Below are 17148 nucleotides of genomic sequence, written 5' to 3'. Positions count from 1 at the left end.
CCATGTTGGCCAGGCTGGTCTTGAACTCCTAACCTCAGGTGATCCACCCCCCCCCTCCCGCTTAGCCTCGCAAAGTGCTGGGATTACAGGCCTGAGCCTCTGCGCCCGGCCCAATATAAACACTATGGTCTTAATAATCACACAACACATTTATCACTTACCATTGCTAATTAGGGGTTACAGATAACATGGTAAGTGGAATCCAAAAATAATCTAAGCAAATCCTGCATTAATCATTAATTTCAGTGACTTTTCCAAATAATTCTTACTTTTCCCCTCAAATCTGTGAACAGCTCACACGTTGGTGGTAGGGGGTCTGTGAACAGCTTACACATTATCACACGTTGTTAGTGGGGGAGCAGCATTTGGTTGGTCCTGAGAAGATAGAGGCTGATGAAATTTCTAAAAAGTGAAATGCCCCCCATTGAGTAGTTCCGTACATCAGAGAGGTAAAACCTTGCAGCAGTGGTCCCGTGAGGGAGGGTGGAGGCCGGGATGAGGAGAGTGTCTTGCCTGCTTGGTAGCTTGACTTTCTTCTGAAATGTGTGTCTTTCTTCCGCCTGTTGCCTCTCGTAGCCCGAGTTCTTTCAGGTCTGCCACACCAAGAAGGACTATGAAGAGTACGGGCCCAGCATCTGCCGCCACAACCCCGTCTTCGGAGTCATGTCCTAGTGTCTGCCTGAAAGCGTCGTTCAATGGTGTCACGTTGGGGAACAAGTGTCCTTCAGAACCCAGAGAAGGCCGCCGTTCTGTAAATAGCGACGTCGGTGTTGCTGCCCAGCAGCGTGCTTGCATTGCCGGTGCATGAGGCGCGGCGCGGGCCCTTCAGTAAAAGCCATTATCCGTGTGCGACCGCTGTCTGCCAGCCTCCTCCCTCACCCGCCCTCCTCTCCCTCGCTCTCCCGCCTCCTCCTCCTCTTCCGAGCTGCTAGCTGACAAATACAATTCTGAAGGAATCCAAATGTGACTTTGAAAATTGTTAGAGAAAACAACATTAGAAAATGGCGCAAAATCATTCTGCCCCGGGAGAGAATGTGGGGGTGCAAACCCTTTTCCTCCCAGCCTATTTTTGTAAATAAAATGTTTAAACTTGAAATACAAATCGATGTTTATATTTCCTATCATTTTGTATTTTATGGTATTTGGTACAACTGGCTGATACTAAGCACGAATAGATATTGATGTCATGGAGTGCTGTGATCCAGAGTTTTTAATTGTGAGGCATGTTCTGATATGTTTATAGGCAAACAAATAAAACAGCAAACTTTTTTGCCACATGTTTGCTAGAAAATGATTATACTTTATTGGAGTGACATGAAGTTTGAACACTAAACAGTATTGTATGAGAATTACTACAGACCTTGTATGTTTTAGTTTTTTTTGTTTGAACTTTCTGGAACTGTTTTATAGAAGATGATGGTTTGTTGTCGGTGAGTGTTGGATGAAATACTTCCTTGCACCATTGTAATAAAAGCTGTTAGCATATTTATAAATATCTTTCTGCTGTAGTGTGGTGGTCTGTTGTTTTTCTCCCTGTCGCTGTGCTTCTTTTAAAGAATATTGACATTGTTTTACATCATTGGCGGATTTGATTAATACCCAGCTTGTGGGAGGAAATGTCTTTTTCTGAATGGTGTGGGCTGCCTGCCCTGCAGTGGCCAGTCCATCGCTGGGGTATCGTGGGTCTGGATAACCCGTCAGAGATGGTTTTGGCATCTGGGGTATAGTGGGAAGGAGCGACTAATGATTTCTGATATTCTTTCCTAGAAATTCAGGATTCATGACTGTAAGCTTTCAGTAACTACTCTGATGTTTGCTGAATGGATTGTTGGCTTGAAAGGTAATTTGCTCAATTAATAGATTTAGGTTTATTTCGCTCTTCATATAATTCTTATGTTACTTTAAAAATTGCTATTTATGGTATTTCTTCTAAGTTGTGAAGTGTGTTTTTTTTTTGTTCTGTTTTAAAATTTTTTCCTTACTTCCACTCTCAAAGGAGGTGAATGAAGTATGTTTTGTTCTCAGAAAATTTGCCTTCATAAAGAAGCGTAGCCAGGTGCAGTGGTGTGCCCCTGTGGTCCCAGCTCCTCAGAAGGCTGAGGCAGGAGGATCACTTGAGTCCAGCAAGTCAAGACTGCAGTAAGCTAGGATTGGGCCACTGTATTCCGGCCTGGGCGACAGAGTGAGACCCCATGTCTTAAATAAAACAAAAACAAGAATAACAACACAAAAATGTGATGTTATTATTTGAGTTTAGAAATAAGTTTAATATTGAACTCAGTATGGTGAAATCTGAGTTTACCAAGCCTCAGCTGCCCAAATCTCTGATATTGTCACTGTGCTCGACCCTCAGTCTCCCCAGTCAAGAGTCTCGTACCACCTGCTTCTCTCCTGATCCAAAGTGTCTCTCTGCATTCCCTTGGAGATTTGCTGCTTCTCGGGATTGCTGTACCATTGGCTTCTCATGATCTTCCAGCCGTTTTATTGCATCATATTCCCGGTTGGTCTGCCTGCCTTCAGTCACACCTTTGCACCCTGAACATGGTAGCAAGAGCCATTCATTCCTTCTAACGCCATTTTCCTCTTAGTTCTATGCCATTCAGGGACCTACCTGATACTCCCACCTTCACCCTGCCCCGTCCGGTTCAGCATGCTTTGCACATCTCACAGTGCGCACTGTCATTCCCACCTCTGCCCTGCATCTGGGCATTGGCAGGTGCTTTGTTGCACCTTCTCCAAACCCCGGGAATAACACCGCTCTGTATGTCAGTGCTGTGGCAGCCTGGCTAAGCTAGAGCTGTGTAACCTGTCCTTCCACCACAGGACACCCAAAGCTTCCATGTTTGGTACAAGATGATCTTAGAGATTGTACTTCTGTTTGTCAACTTAAAGGACTGTGGGAAATTTTTTTTTTTTTTTTTTTTTTTTAAGATGGAGTTTTGCTCTTGTCCCCCAGGCTGGAGTGCAATGGTGCCATCTTGGCTCACCTCAACCTCCACCTCCTGGGTTCAAGCGATTTTTCTGCCTCAGCCTCCCGAGTAGCTGGGACTACAGGCATGCACCACCACGCCCGGCTAATTTTGTATTTCTAGTAGAGATAAGGTTTCTCCATGTTGGTCAGGCTGGTCTCGAACTCCTGATCTCAGGTGATCCGCCCACCTTGGCCTACCAAAGTTCTGGGATTACAGGTGTGAGCCACCATGCCAGGCTGAGCACATTTTGTTTTAAACCTACATTGACAGGACAGAGTGATCCATTAGAATGTGACAGGTATGATGCTGTGGTTCTCAACCCTGGGCAAGATCCATCCCAAATTAAGAGAATCAGAATACAGGCCCCAGGGAAGACATCCTATTTTTGCTTTCTGTTTTTAAACTCCTTAGGGATTGCCAGCATAGCTGGATCTGAAAGGCTTATGAGCAGAAGGATGGGTTTTTGACTCAGAAAGATCTGAGTATGAATTCTGGCTGTTCCTTAAGCAAATGAGATCCTGTTTTCTGTTTGCTCATCTGTGGGAGAATTGTAATGGTCCTTTTGCTGTTAATAGAGGTGAGTTATAATTTTTTGTTTATTCAACAAGCCTGGCAGGTACTATAGATAGAAACGAACTGTGATTCTGCCATGTGTACCATTCACTTTATAAGGAAGAAAAATGTTTACAGTTAGTAATTTTGATAAAATCTCTACTTACCTTTTGTTCAGGTTGAATTAATTAGATCATAATCTAGAAATGAGTTAAGTATTCCTAGAGTTGATGGGTGAAATTGACCTCCTATGACAAAATTACAACTCCAGGTGAGCAGTTTTCTGTAGAAAACATTTCACCAAATATACTCGTTAAATTCTAAAATTACAAGTCTACGGTCTTTAGGACTATTAAAGCAAACCTTTTAATAGTGCAGGAGCCAGGTGTGGTGGCGAGTACCTGTAGTCGCAGCTACTGGGTAGGTGGAGGTGGGAGAATCCATTGAACCCGGGAGTTCAAGGCTGCAGGAGCCAGGGTCGTGCCACACACTCCAGCAACAGTGAGACCTTCTTAAAAAGTGCAGGAAGTTGCTTTGCCCTATTTAACAGATTTAGACATAAACTCAGCTTTACAATGGTGGGAATATTATACGAATGGCCTTAACTTAAAATGTGGCAACTAGTATGTGAATATTTATTTATTTATTTTATTTTATTTTTTTTTGAGACGGAGTCTTGCTCTGTCACCCAGGCTGGAGTGCAGTGGCCAGATCTCGGCTCACTGCAAGCTCTGCCTCCCGGGTTCACGCCATTCTCCTGCCTCAGCCTCCCGAGTAGCTGGGACGACAGGCGCCCACCACCTCGCCCAGCTAGTTTTTTGTATTTTTTAGTAGAGACGGGGTTTCCCCGTGTTAGCCAGGATGGTCTCGATCTCCTGACCTCGTGATCCACCCGTCTCGGCCTCCCAAAGTGCTGGGATTACAGGCTTGAGCCACCGCGCCCGGTGTATGTGAATATTTAACATTATCTTTCTAAGAAGATACGATGGCTGGCTCAGAGCTGCTCTTTCCAACACACCTGTGGGAACAGCCTCTCACTTCTTTGGGGATATTCATCGGCTGTTCCTGAGGGTTTAGCTTCGGTTTTATGAACTTTTAAGCCAAGATTAGATTAAGTAATGTGAAGCTTATGAGTTTGTTTCTGTGTATGGTGAGGGTTGGGGAAGAAACGAGAGAAATGGAGACTTCTGAAGTGGGGGCCGTAGAAGAGGACCCGATCAGGGCTGCTGAGGATGGGGGAGGTGACTGCATCCCCTACAGAGGGGGGAAGGGGAAGCGCGGAAGGCACCCGGTGCTTGTGTTGACCAACTGCAGGTGGGTGGAGGACTCTCCCCGGTTGAGTTTCCATTTCCACGTGGCCCAAATGGAGGAGGGAAGAGGGCAAGGCTTTCTTAGGGGTTGGGGTTTGGGTTTTGCCAGGCAAGTGTGATGATGGGTGGGGCAGGTGTCCTGGGGGCAGGCAGGTGTAGACGGGGTTCCTCTGCTGCTAACATGAGGGACCACGGACTCCAAGTAGGGTGGGGAGCAGAGGGAGATGACAGATTGGGAGGAATGGAGGCATCTGAGGACTGGAGGCCCTGGGCTTCAAGATTAGGAGGTTGTGGTCCTGAAGAACGATACTAAGATTTCAGAGGTGGAGCACCTCTCAGCAATAACAGGGTCATCGAAGCGGTCACTGTGTAGAGATTGAATTCACTGGAAATGGAAGAATGTAGGGAATTTTGAGAGAAGAGCATTGGATAGGTTGTCCGGTGGGTGCTGGCTCACGCAGGAGGCTGTGGGGGTGGAGATGAAGTCTGGTCCAGCTGTCTGAAGTCCCGCCTCAGCCTCGGGGTGGCAAGGAGCTGAGCACGGGCTGTGAGCTGGGCACTGCGCCGAGAGTGACCCCCGTCGGGAGTGATGCTGCCTAGGCTCCTTTCATCTGAACGCAACCCTGTGAAGTTGGTGCTGCTCTTCCCATTTTCCGGACAGGAGAGCTGTGGCTGAAAGAAATTCAACCACGTGCCAAAACCACACAGCCAGGAAGCCGAGAAGTCATACTGAATCTATTTTCTCCAGTCTTGTAGAAGTAGGTCATAGCAACCGGTGAGAAACCGGGTGGTAAAACCCAGTGATAGGAATCTGCGGCATGACTTCATCAGATAGCGGAGTAGAAAGAGTTTGGAAATGTGGGGAGCTGGAAATGCCCCTCGAATCCAGATGCTTCGGTATGTAACGTGTTCCGGGGAGCCACTGATGCAGGGTGTCTAGATGTAAAATTATTTTCATTTCTGTTCACAGTGCTTTGTTAATATATGTCTTGTCAGGTGCACTGGCTTTATGTTACAAGGCACATACAAGACAGTTGTTAATCTGAGCGCTTGGAACCATAATTAGCCCCTAGTAAGTGTTCAATAAATTTTAGCCATTATTATTATTCTGTTACAAAGCAGTTGCTGTGTCTTAAGAGCTCTACTTATCAAAATGGTGTTAAAAAAAGTTTCAGTATAGGAAAAGGGAATTTTAGATTCATGAACTGTCTTGCCTTTTGGAATTTCATTAAGAAAGGGTTAGAAAAAAGATACTAGTATGTAGTAGTAGAATGCAGACTCACAGGGCCTTTTCTTACCACTGCAGCTGATAGGAATCGAATCACTTTTATCGTCCATCTAAGGAAAAGGAAGCCGCTTGGAGCCCTGGGTTGCCCGCATGGCAGCTGTCTCCCACTGGGCTCCAGACCAAGTCATCCCGTCACAGCCATGTGAGGACGTCTCTGTTTTCGGCTGTGCATGTTCCATAGGCTTGCTACTTGGGGGCAATATAGTGGAAGGCGCCCTGAGTGGCCCCCCTGGGGGTGTTTGTTCCCTTCCCTGGAGTGCTGTTGCCTGTCCGGGGTGTTCACCCTCCTCTGCCGCTGCCGCTCTGTGTGTGGAAGGCAGCCCTCCTTCACCAGTGCACCAGTGACATCTGTGTCCCTCGCCAGACTGACGTCCTGGAACATGGGGGCCGTATGGTGCTTATCTTGGGACCCCCCAGGGCCTTCACAAGGCCTGGTAGGTGCCCAGTAGACGCTAAGTTTCTATTAGAAAAGAACAAGGCATCACTGGTTTTCCCGGGCTGCGTGTGCTCTGGTGCTGAGACACATTGTGTGTTTGGATAACTGTAGGATGGTGAGCGCCCGGGATGTAGTTATCGTTACCTTGAGAGTTGAGTGGTATCATAAAATCTAATTCTTGCGCTTGGACTCCAGGAGGGTTTCAGGAACCTGAAGAGTAGAGGATCAAGCCTAAGACTACCGCCCGTCTCTAAGTGGCCTTTCCTGCACTCTGGCCACCATCTGCAGTGCTGTCAGCCAGAGGCCGATGAGCAATCCCCCTGCACGATCCTCGAAGACGTGCGTGTGTTTTATGGTAGTCGTAGCTCATTCCACAACTTTACTCCTATGAATAATGAGCTCTCGTGTGACTGAAGTGCAGATCGTTCGGTGATTAATTCGTTCTTTATGATCCCTCCTTTCTATCTCATTTGTAGAAATTACGATTGTGCCAGACAGGCTTGTGGGGTTAATCAAGTGCACAGCTTATTGAAAACCGCAAGAGAGGCCCATTAAGAATATTTATCTGTTAAATAATTCTTTACTTAATTGAAGAATATTTCATAATGTTTCTTTTAAAAGTAACTGTCACCCTTGTTAAATAAAAATACAACTTGATTGGCAAAATAATTGCATGGGGTTCTAATTGGCAATTACATCAATGTCACTTGGTCAGACAGAAAGAAATCTTTTTAAAAAGAGGAAGAGAAACTATAGCTTGATCTTAGTATCACTGTGAAAGTTTTTTTTTTTTTTTTTAAGTTTTAAAATATTAGCTCTTTTTACCCTATATTGGTTCTCAAAAGTAAGCAGCAGCTCATTCTCTGCAGATTGACTTCTCAGGTTTGAATTTTTTGGTTTTTCATTTTGGGTGCTGTGGATTATTTTTTCTCTATGTGTGTATAATCATGTATGTATGTAGTTGTTAATGTCATATTGTTGCTAGGAATTTCAATTTTCTAAATGTTTTAATCAGTAAGAAAAGAACAAAGCTTTAAATTATTAAAAAAAAAATAAACCTAAGGGTTTATGATGTCAAGCAAAATGTGTTTATTTATTGAGACGAGGTCTCACTCTGTCGCTCAGGCTAGAATGCGGTGGTGTGATCATGGCTCATTGTAGCCTCAATGTCCTGGGCCCAAGCGATTCTCCTGCCACAGACTTCAGAGTAGCTGGGACTACAGGCCCATACCACGACGCCCAGCTAATTTATTTTTTGTAGAGATGGGGTCTTGCTATGTTGCCCAGGTTGGCCTCAAACTCCTGGCCTCAAGTGATCCTCCTATCACAGCCTCCCAAAGTGTTGGGATTACAGGTGTGAGCCTCTATGCCTGGCCTGCAAAATTTAAATGCTAGGACATTGGCTGTATTTCTTATATTTAGGGATCAGATGTACGTTTGCCTTGAGTCATCTTTTTTCTGCTTCTCATTTGTGACTGGCAATAGTGACCGTATGATGAGGTATTTTTGACACAGTGAGCTATGCGACATTTTTATAATTGTATTGCAGGAGCTTGGGGGCTTGAGCAGAGAGTGGGCACCCAGAATCGAGTGCAGACCCTGGCATTACCATTGGCTGGTTCTCCGTTTGCGTTCATGTCCGTCATTCCGTTTCTGTCTCTTTCCTTTCCTTCACCCAGTGAGACGATGGTAACAAGCAGTAGTGGAGTTCATGGTCCCAGGATCCCACATTTCTGAGCTGCTCAGCATGAGAATGTGGTAGAAAGATGAGCTGTGAGGGGCAACTGAGGAAGCCGATGTGAGGGGCTGGAGCCGATGTGAGGGACTGGGCGTGTGGATGTGGAACGGTGGCCACGGCACGGTTCCAGGGCCTTCCATGCATGGAAGGAAAAGCCGTCAGTTATCGAACGCTTGCTCGGCTCTGAGTCACATGTTTACCAAGTGCCCGTCAGAGGACGCAGTCCTGATGATGTGGAGCTTCCATCCTAGCAGAAGACAGGGACGTGGGTGCCAGCGTCATGCTATATCGTCACAAACCACAAAGGCCCGTGAGAGGAAATACAGGGTGCCAGGAAACTCACAGCAGGCCCGGAGTGGGGTATGAGCGAGGGGTGTGAAGGAGGCGCCGAGGGGAGGTGGAGCTGAGAGCTGCAGGGGAGTGGAGGCTGCCAGGCCACGAGGTGGAGGGGAGAGCAGTGCAGGAAGAGGCAAGTATTATTAGATTGGTGCAAAAGTAATTGCGGTTTTTGCAATTATATTTAATGGCAAAACCCGCAATTACTTTTGCAGCAGCCTAACAGCTTGAAGTGGCTGTTTCTTGTAGGTCAGGTGTAGCGAAGTGTCAGCAACGTCTAGTGAGTCACTAAGACAAATGCCTGGAGCAGAAGGAAGCGTGGCTTTTTCAGAAAGAAGGCCGGGTGTGCGGGGTGTTCAGGAAAAGAGGTAAAGTTGTCCACGTGGGGCTGGGCTGCATATTTTGGTCCTTATCCTAGGAACAAAGTCCCGGGACACATGAAAAGGTGTTTAACAGAAGAGTGGGTGCCTGGATGTGTGCTGCGTAGACACACCTAGAAGGCCTGCCCGAGAGGTGGAGCTTTTGTCTACAGTCATGGAGCAGGCCTGGAGGAGGAGAGGTGAGGCGGGCCGCACGGGCTGCGTGGGAATGCTGCTGTTGTGCGAAACAGTCTCGCTCTGTCACCCCGGCTGGTGCGGTGGCATGTCCTCGGCTCACTGCAACCTCTGCCTCCCGGGTTCAAGAGATTCTCCTGCCTCAGCCCGCCGAGTAGCTGGGACTATAGGCACGTGCCACCACGCCTGGCTCATTTTTTATTTTTTATTTTTATTTTTAGTAGAGATGGGGTTTTACCATGTTGATTGGGCTGGTCTCGAACTCCTGACCTCAAATGATCCACCTGCCTCGGCCTCCCAAAGTGCTGGGATTACAGGCGTGAGCCATGGCACCCAGCCTGCTCTTGCACTTTCTAACGGCAGCTCCAGAAAGATGCCCTCAGCACACAGGGCACGTGGTTTGGTGGATACAGCATGGGAGCCATGGAGGAACTGTGTGTCTCCCTCTGGGCACAGTTAATAAAGGGTGTGAGAAGGGACTCCAGAATCAGCAGTGATTCTGGACTATGACCTTTAGCTGAAGGAAGGGAATGAGCTTTTTGAGGGTTAGTGTAACAAAATATATAGCTAGTTGGATGTGGCTCGATTTTAGTTTTAAAATGGAAAGTACCAATAAGATCATTTGTCTTGCTTAATTTAGAAGTAGTTTGTCTTCTCTTCCACCCTCCAACTCTGCTTTATTTCTTTTGTAGGAAAAAAGCTTCTGTGATTTGTCCAGGATCAGGGGTATTTGAGAACTATTAAAGAAGAACTTAGGATATAACCCAGAGTGAGAAAGAGCTAGACACGTAGACACTAATTAGGAATATGCTGATTGGAGAAGTAACTTTGTGAGCTATAAAGGTACAAATGACTAATTGATGTTTTTCGCTGACATCTTTTATCTTAATTAGGTTGGTATACTGAACGGGCATTTCTGATTATGCAATCGTTTTCTTGAGCTGAATTAGCATGTTTTACATATTTATTCATTAGGTCTTATGTCCATGATAAATTAAACTTTATAGGTAATCAAAACATTATTGCATGATATAATTACAGCTCTCCTGAATTAGAGTTTAAGAATGTGATTGCCACACTCTGTGTAACTTAATGTCCCCTAATGGCAAAGATTAATAGCATTATAAACTTTCTGGTAATGTGCAGTTCACGTCCGGGTTGATTTACAGTTGGGTGACTTTTAAAGAGCTGACAGCCCTTGTGCTGAGATTTTATGAACAGCATCGTTTCTGGGGGGAGCGTCCTCTGTCATTTAGCGCTAATCACTAAACTGCTAGTAATCATGTGTGTACTAAGTTGTTTGTGCCAGTGCTCTGAGACGTTGTATATTTGTGGCAGAGTAAAGTAGGTGCTTGATTTCCCTTGGAAGTGAAATAACAGTAATGTTGATAGGGCTTAGTAACCACACCCAGGGACAGATTTTCAGTTTTTTTTCACCTTTTCTTAAAAATAAAACCACTGATGCATTCACACAAAGAGGTATGCATCTTGAGTGTCTATGTATAATTTAATTTAAACTCTACCATTACAGCAGATTGCTCTGGGAAGCCTTGGGCTATGAACACTGGAATTGCACCTGCTCCATCCTTACCCCCCCGGTGATGTGCGTGGCCAGTTTGAATAGATTAGGAACTGGATTTGGTGTCCATTTTCCCCCGTATTAGAGATGGGTTTATGGGGATGACAGAATTACAGACCACTAGATTGACAAGTTCACCTCTCCCCACCCTCCCCTTTTACCAAGGAGGCGATTGATGACTTGTGATGAGAAAGGGCCGATGGGATCAGAATCCAGTCTGTGTCCATAAGACGGAGTCAAGTCCACTGTTACACAGGAGTCAAACCGGTGACCCCCTGGAGGGGAACAACACCGATTACTCAGTCCTGGCCCCGGGGGACCGTGGCTTCCTACTGAGCAGCTGCTCCTGCCTTCGCTTGTACAGCAGAGTTGTGAAAATCTAGCTCCAAGTCAGATGTGTTTAGGAAACTTCCGGCTAACAAAGGGAAACGTTTGTTTCCTCGAGACCGTGAGACTGTTGTTAATGTGCTGGGCTGCGTTGTGTCCTGAGCAGGAGCCTGCGGGGACTTGACACAAAGCCTTGGTGGGTCCCGCCGCACCTCCAGACCAGACCGCAGAGTCGGGGCCGCCGCACCTCCAGACGAGAACCCACAGACCAGGCCGCCGCACCTCCAGACCAGAACTCAGAGTGGGGGAGCCATCGTATGGGGCTCCCCATGAAGCGTTGCCTTCAGATGGGGCATCTGTGGGGGGACTTGTGTAGGTGGACTGTGTTTAGTGGGAGAGAGAAGCTGGTTTCTAAAAAGGATTTTTTTTTTTTTTTTACTTTGGCATATTTTACTGTGGACTGAGGAGAAATGATTGTTGTGCTTTTGATGGTCATTGGTGATACATAAGGAGAACTGAAGTGATAGGGTATTTTGGTACTCAGCAGAAAGATTATAATTAACAAAATGGACTGTTTGGCATTTCTTTTTGTTATTTTTTGTTTCTTTTTTATGCTCATACTCATCATCTAAGATAACGGAGAAATTCAATCTATTACTCTCTTCAGAATGCCCTTAAGCAGCCTCTTTTAGAAAAGGATATAATTTCCATGTGCTGGAATTCCATTTCAAATAGAAACAAAACACGCCGGAGGGAAAGGAGTTACAGATGCTGGTGACTGACAGCATTAACCAGTGGGAGCTGGTAAGTGTAGTTGTGATCAGTGCGACATCAGATTTTCCTTCCCTTCCCTTCCCCTTTTCTTTTTTTTGAGATGGACTCTGTGGTCCAGGCTGGAGTGCGATGGTGCAATCTTGGCTCACTGCAATCTCCCCCTCCCGAGTTCAAGCATCTCCTGCTTCAGCCTCCCGAGTAGCTGAAATTACAGGTGCCCACCACCACACCCGGCTAATTTTGTATTTATAGTAGAGACAGGGTTTCACCAGGTTGGCCAGGCTGGTCACAAACTCCTGACCTCAAGTGGTCCGCCTGCCTCGGCCTCCCAAAAGTGCTGGGATTACAGGCATGAGCCACCGTGCCCAGCCTCCCTTCCCTTTTTCCCCCTCTCCCTTCCCGTTTTCCTTCCCCTTCCCCTTCCTGTTTCCCTTCCCTTTCTTTGTGGTCTCCCTGTGCTGCCCAGGTTGCTCTTGAACTCAAGCGATTTTCCCACCTCAGCCTCCTAAGTAGCTGGTGCACATGGCTGTGCCCAGCTGAAGTGTTCACTGCTTAGGGAAAACAAACTCCTTCTGTGTGTATGATAAACGTGGATACATTGTGGTGCCATCCAGACTCACCTCTTGTGAGCAGTTGTAGTGGGCATCGTGTTTGTGGACAGAGTTTCTCCGTGTCGTGGCTGTTTCGATTCGGAACTCGGGTGACCAGTGCCGTTCCCAGCCTCCTGGGTCACTGCTTTCCTGCGGCGGGGACTCTGGTGGTCTTGCTGCCCCCCTGGCTATTTTGCTTCGTGGCAGCACCTCTTCAGAGAACGCAGAGGAAAATTAACGATGAGAATGGCTTTCCTTTTAGTTCTGGGAAAAATTATGTGTCATAAAGAAGATAAAACATGGTTGTGTGGGAATAAATGAACGCCAGCGCCGTGAGTGCAGCAGAGGCTGTTCCCTCCAAGCCCGCTCTGCAAGGGCCTGGGCGCCGTCCTGCCCGCATGGCAGAGCCTCCTGGGGGCACAGGAGCGGGAGGCGTCATGGAGATGTGGGGAGGATCTGGGATCCTCCCAAAGTGCTGGGAAGCTCTGGGGTGCTGAGGGGGTGCTGTAGGCACGTGGAGCTGGAGGCCGGCTCGCCAGAGTCAGGTCCTTGTGTGATGGGTCAGGAGAGCACCTTTCTCTGCTGGGTCCCAAATGGAAAGCGGCGGCTAAAAGGAGGGGAGCGGGCAGACACTGATCACGTCCTGAGCATTTGGGGCCAATTTCTGCAGAGGTCACAGTTTCTCCTCCTGGGTTGCAGACTGTGGGTCGGTTTATGTACAATCTACCATTGTCCATTTGTGTATTCCGGTCTCAGTTGGAAAAGTGGAAGTTTGAATAAGGTGTGGCTGGTCCATTCTACATTTTTCTGTGACTCAAAATGCAAAAGTTGAAGGCCTCAATCCTGAATCTGTGCTGTGATACTGCTGTCACTTTACTGAAATCAAACCTTCAGTGCCTTTCTACCGCATCACACAATTTTCTTTAACAGAATTTAGGTTCCTGATTGTGGCCTTGTGGGTTTGTGAAAAAAGCCTCAAATTAAGGCAGAGGCCTGTGTTCTAATCCTGCCCCTGCCCCTGACGTGCTGTCTGGTCTGGGCGAATCATTCCATTGCCATGGGCCTGAGGTGGCTTTTATTTTAATTAATTAATTTATTTATTTGAGATAGAGTCTCACTCTGTTGCCCAGGCTGGAGTGCGATGGCGCGATCTCGGCTCACTGCAACCTCTGCCTGCCAGGTTCCAGCGATCCTCCTGCCTCAGCCTCCTGAGTAGCTGGGACTACAGGCCTGCCCCTGTCTCTTATACACATCTAGATGTGTATAAGAGAATGGGCCTGAGGTGGCTTTTATTTTAATTAATTAATTTATTTATTTGAGATAGAGTCTCACTCTGTTGCCCAGGCTGGAGTGCAATGGCGCGATCTCGGCTCACTGCAACCTCTGCCTGCCAGGTTCCAGCGATCCTCCTGCCTCAGCCTCCTGAGTAGCTGGGATTACAGGCGCGGCCATCACACCCAGCTAATTTTTGTATTTTTAAGTAGAGATGGGGTTTCACCATGTTGGCCAGGCTGGTCTTGAACTCCTGACCTCAAGTGATGCACCTGCCTCAGCCTCTCGAAGTGCTGGGATTATAGGCGCAGTCGTCATGCCTGGCTAATTTTTGTATTTTTAGTAGAGATGGGGTTTCACCATGTTGGCCAGGCTGGTCTCAAACTCCTGACCTCAAGTGATGCACCTGCCTCTGCCTCCCAAAGTGCTGGGATTGCAGCGTGAGCCACCAGCCTGGCCTGACATGGCTTTTTAAAGTGGGTATGAGGAGCTCCATGCCCATGACCCTCCTGGAAAATATGATGATACCAAAAATTTGAATATAGTTGAGGAGACCCGTATTAGTTTCCTGGGGCTATTGTAACAAAGTATACAAACTAGGCGGTTTAAACAACAGAAGTTTATTTTGTCACAGCCTGGAGGTGAGAAGTCTAAGGTTAAGATGTGGGCAGGGCTGGGCTCCCACTCAGGGTGCTGGGGGAGGCTCAGTCTCGGGCCCCTCCTGGCTTCCGGTGGTTCCCCGGCCTGTGGCAGCGTCGCCTGCTCTCTCTGCATGTGGCGTTCTCCCCGTGTGCCTGTCTGCTTCTGTGTCCAGATTTCTCTTGTTACAAGGACACAGTCATATGGGATCAGGGCCCACCCTACTCCAGTGTGACCTTGTCTCAGTTACTTTCCTTTGCAATGATCCTACTTCCAAATAAGGTCACATTCTGAGGTCCTGGGAGTTACACCTCAGCACATGAGTTCTTAGGGGGGATGCACTTCAAGCCACAGCAAGACTTTAAATCCACGTCGTTAATATCAGGCACACGAGTCTCCCTGTTTCCTGCGAACTGATGGGTACCCTCAGTGCTCCTGGGGTTGACTCGAGTGTTGGCCGGCCAATTCTGGGCAAGTGAACCAATCACTGTAACTCTAAGGAGAGTAAGGATGTGCACTTCTTGTGGTTGGAGGGATTAGCAGGGGAGACACATGGAAAGGGCTTGGCGCAGGTCCCAGAGCCTGATGGCCTTTTTGTTATTAGCACCTCAGAACATGAGCGGAACCCTGGTCTGCAGGGCTGCATGCAGAGCGGGGACAGAGGAACACAGGCATTTCCTGTCCTAAGGGATTTGGGCGTCTTGCTTCTGGAGAGCACTTCCTTTTCCACCCGTCCCCAGGGCGGGTCCAGCCCACTCCTCTCAGCCCCTCAGCACCTTGCAGGTGTGGAAGACTCAGCACAGGCCATGCTCCTCCCCAGATCTGCCCAGCCCTGCTGAGGGCCAGCAACATGCCCTGGCACTTGCCTGTGCCTTCTGGTGCATGGACTCGCAGTGGTGCCCATCCACCCCTTGGTGCTGCCCCTCGCAGGCAGGGCCTTGTTCTGAGGCCTTCTGTGTGCAGTCAGCACCATGCACCCCACGGCAAGGCCTCCCAGCAGCTTCTTGTTGACGGGTCTCAGGGTGGGCACTTCATCTGCAGGCCCGGTGCACAAGGAACATGCGGGGCCTCTTGTTATAAATGATTCAGAATTTCAAGATGGCAGAGCAGGTGTTCAGCGTGAGTGTCGGGTCTGCGTGTGACTCCATCGGTTGGACACCCGTGAAGCCCTGGTGGTGCCAGATAAGCCACAGTCTCCCAGAAGCACATATTGTTCAAAACGCGATGCCATCCCAGGGTGCAGAGAAGCACGCAGGGGAGAGGACCCGGCCTGGCGCAGCCCCACCCCGACCTGTCACCACCTACGAAATTGGATCTCTCCCGAGAGCGAGGACCTGTGCGAAGCCCCTCAGCACCTCTGGGGCGTTCTGACTGATGCCTGTTATTGAGAGCACCATGTTCCTCTGGGAGAAGTGGTTGAGACAAAGGGCTTGGGATACATAAGCCACAGCGTGCTGGGCCGTGGTAGTTATCGATTCCTGCGTCTCCCTGTAAAGCAGAGCACAGACGCAATGATGTGCGGAAAAATATGGTCTAATTTTTTAAGTCATCCATTAGGCTTTCACACTTGGGTCATGACTTAGAGCACAGCGGGTCTGCTTGGAAGGGCCTTTTGCTTCTCCTGCTGCACTGTTCAGGGGTCCTCGGGTTCAGGGGTGAGGCGTTCTCTTGCACTCACCTCTAACTGTCTGGCACACTGCACCATGGTCACTGCTCATGGACCATACGGTAGACAGTTAACCCTGCCAGCAGAGCGCCTGACTTTGGCCCTTGACCTTTGGTCCCTGGGAGGTTGGTGTCCAGGCCCCTCGGGTGTCCTGTCTGATGGGAGCATCTTTGTTACCTGAGCCCCTCAGGCCCCCCTAGATAGTGCACGCTGACAACAGTGTTTATAGTGGAGACCTTGGGCCACACTCTATTGACTTGACCTCCCAGGGCTGGACATGGAAGGCAGCCAGGGTCAGAAGTGAGGTGGTCTTGGGGACCCCCAAGCTCCGAAGTTGGGGTCAGAAGTGAGGTGGTTCTGAGGACCCCCAAGCTCCACAGTTAGTTTCATAAATGAGGTGGTTTTGGAACCCCCAAGGTCCACAGTTTGGGTCAGAAGTGAGGTGGTCTTGGGACCCCCAGGCTACACAGTTGTGGTCAGAAGTGAGGTGATCCTAGGGGCCCCCACTTACCTATCAGTCCTGCTAGAGAACGGCTTCCTTTCTGCAGCTCCAGTACAAGGCCCGGCGTGGAAGTGCTCAGCGAGTGTCTGATGGAGAAAGGAATGAATGGAAAGCTGTGGTTTGAAGAAAAGGCCCAGGCAAGGGGAGCATGGATCTGGGAGGGTCTCTGCAGGAGGATCCGGAGCAGGGGGTCTCTGCAGGAGGAGGGAGGAAAGCCAGCACCGCCAGCCTCTGGGGAGAGCCAGGCTCTGTCATCCTACGGTGAGTGCCAGTGCTCACGCCTTGTGCTCCTGAGATCCGAGGACACCCGTGTTTGTCCAGACCCTTCCTCTCCTTCCAGGTCGCACCCTGATTTCTCCAACTTAATATGCAGCTCCTCTCAAGTGGCAAAGGGCCCAGGTTCTAGAAAAGCAGCACCAGCCTTGTAAGTGGAGGTTCTCTTGGATGGCCCCGGAGCAGGGCTGGTTTCTTGAATTGGGATGCAGACGATGCCCTCACCCTTTGGGCAAGTGCACTTCCTGACTCGGGGTCCCCTGTTGGGGTACTGCGCTCCATGTGCTTGTATCTGGCCACCTGCTCCCTCCCTGGTGAGAGGGCCCTGTGAGCCGGGGCA

The 17148-nt window shown here is 48.6% G+C and overlaps 1 protein-coding gene across 1 annotated transcript in view; it reads left to right on the top strand.

Annotated features, from left to right (window-relative positions):
* Nucleotides 1–1497, top strand: part of ACTR3B (ARP3 actin-related protein 3 homolog B (yeast)) — an 82161-nt gene extending 80664 nt beyond the window's left edge. Inside the window, exon 10 of the mRNA XM_011984315.1 lies at nucleotides 577–1497. Within this exon, the coding sequence (XP_011839705.1) occupies nucleotides 577–672 (96 nt within the window). The 3' untranslated portion in view covers nucleotides 673–1497. The remainder of the gene's footprint in view (nucleotides 1–576) is intronic.
* The last annotated feature ends 15651 nt before the right edge of the window (nucleotides 1498–17148 follow it).

This window comes from Mandrillus leucophaeus, unplaced genomic scaffold, assembly GCF_000951045.1.
Source record: "Mandrillus leucophaeus isolate KB7577 unplaced genomic scaffold, Mleu.le_1.0 Scaffold266, whole genome shotgun sequence".
NCBI classification, from domain to species: domain Eukaryota; kingdom Metazoa; phylum Chordata; class Mammalia; order Primates; family Cercopithecidae; genus Mandrillus; species Mandrillus leucophaeus.
Note: the sequence above shows the minus strand (reverse complement) of the source record. Positions and strands in the feature narration are given on the sequence as shown.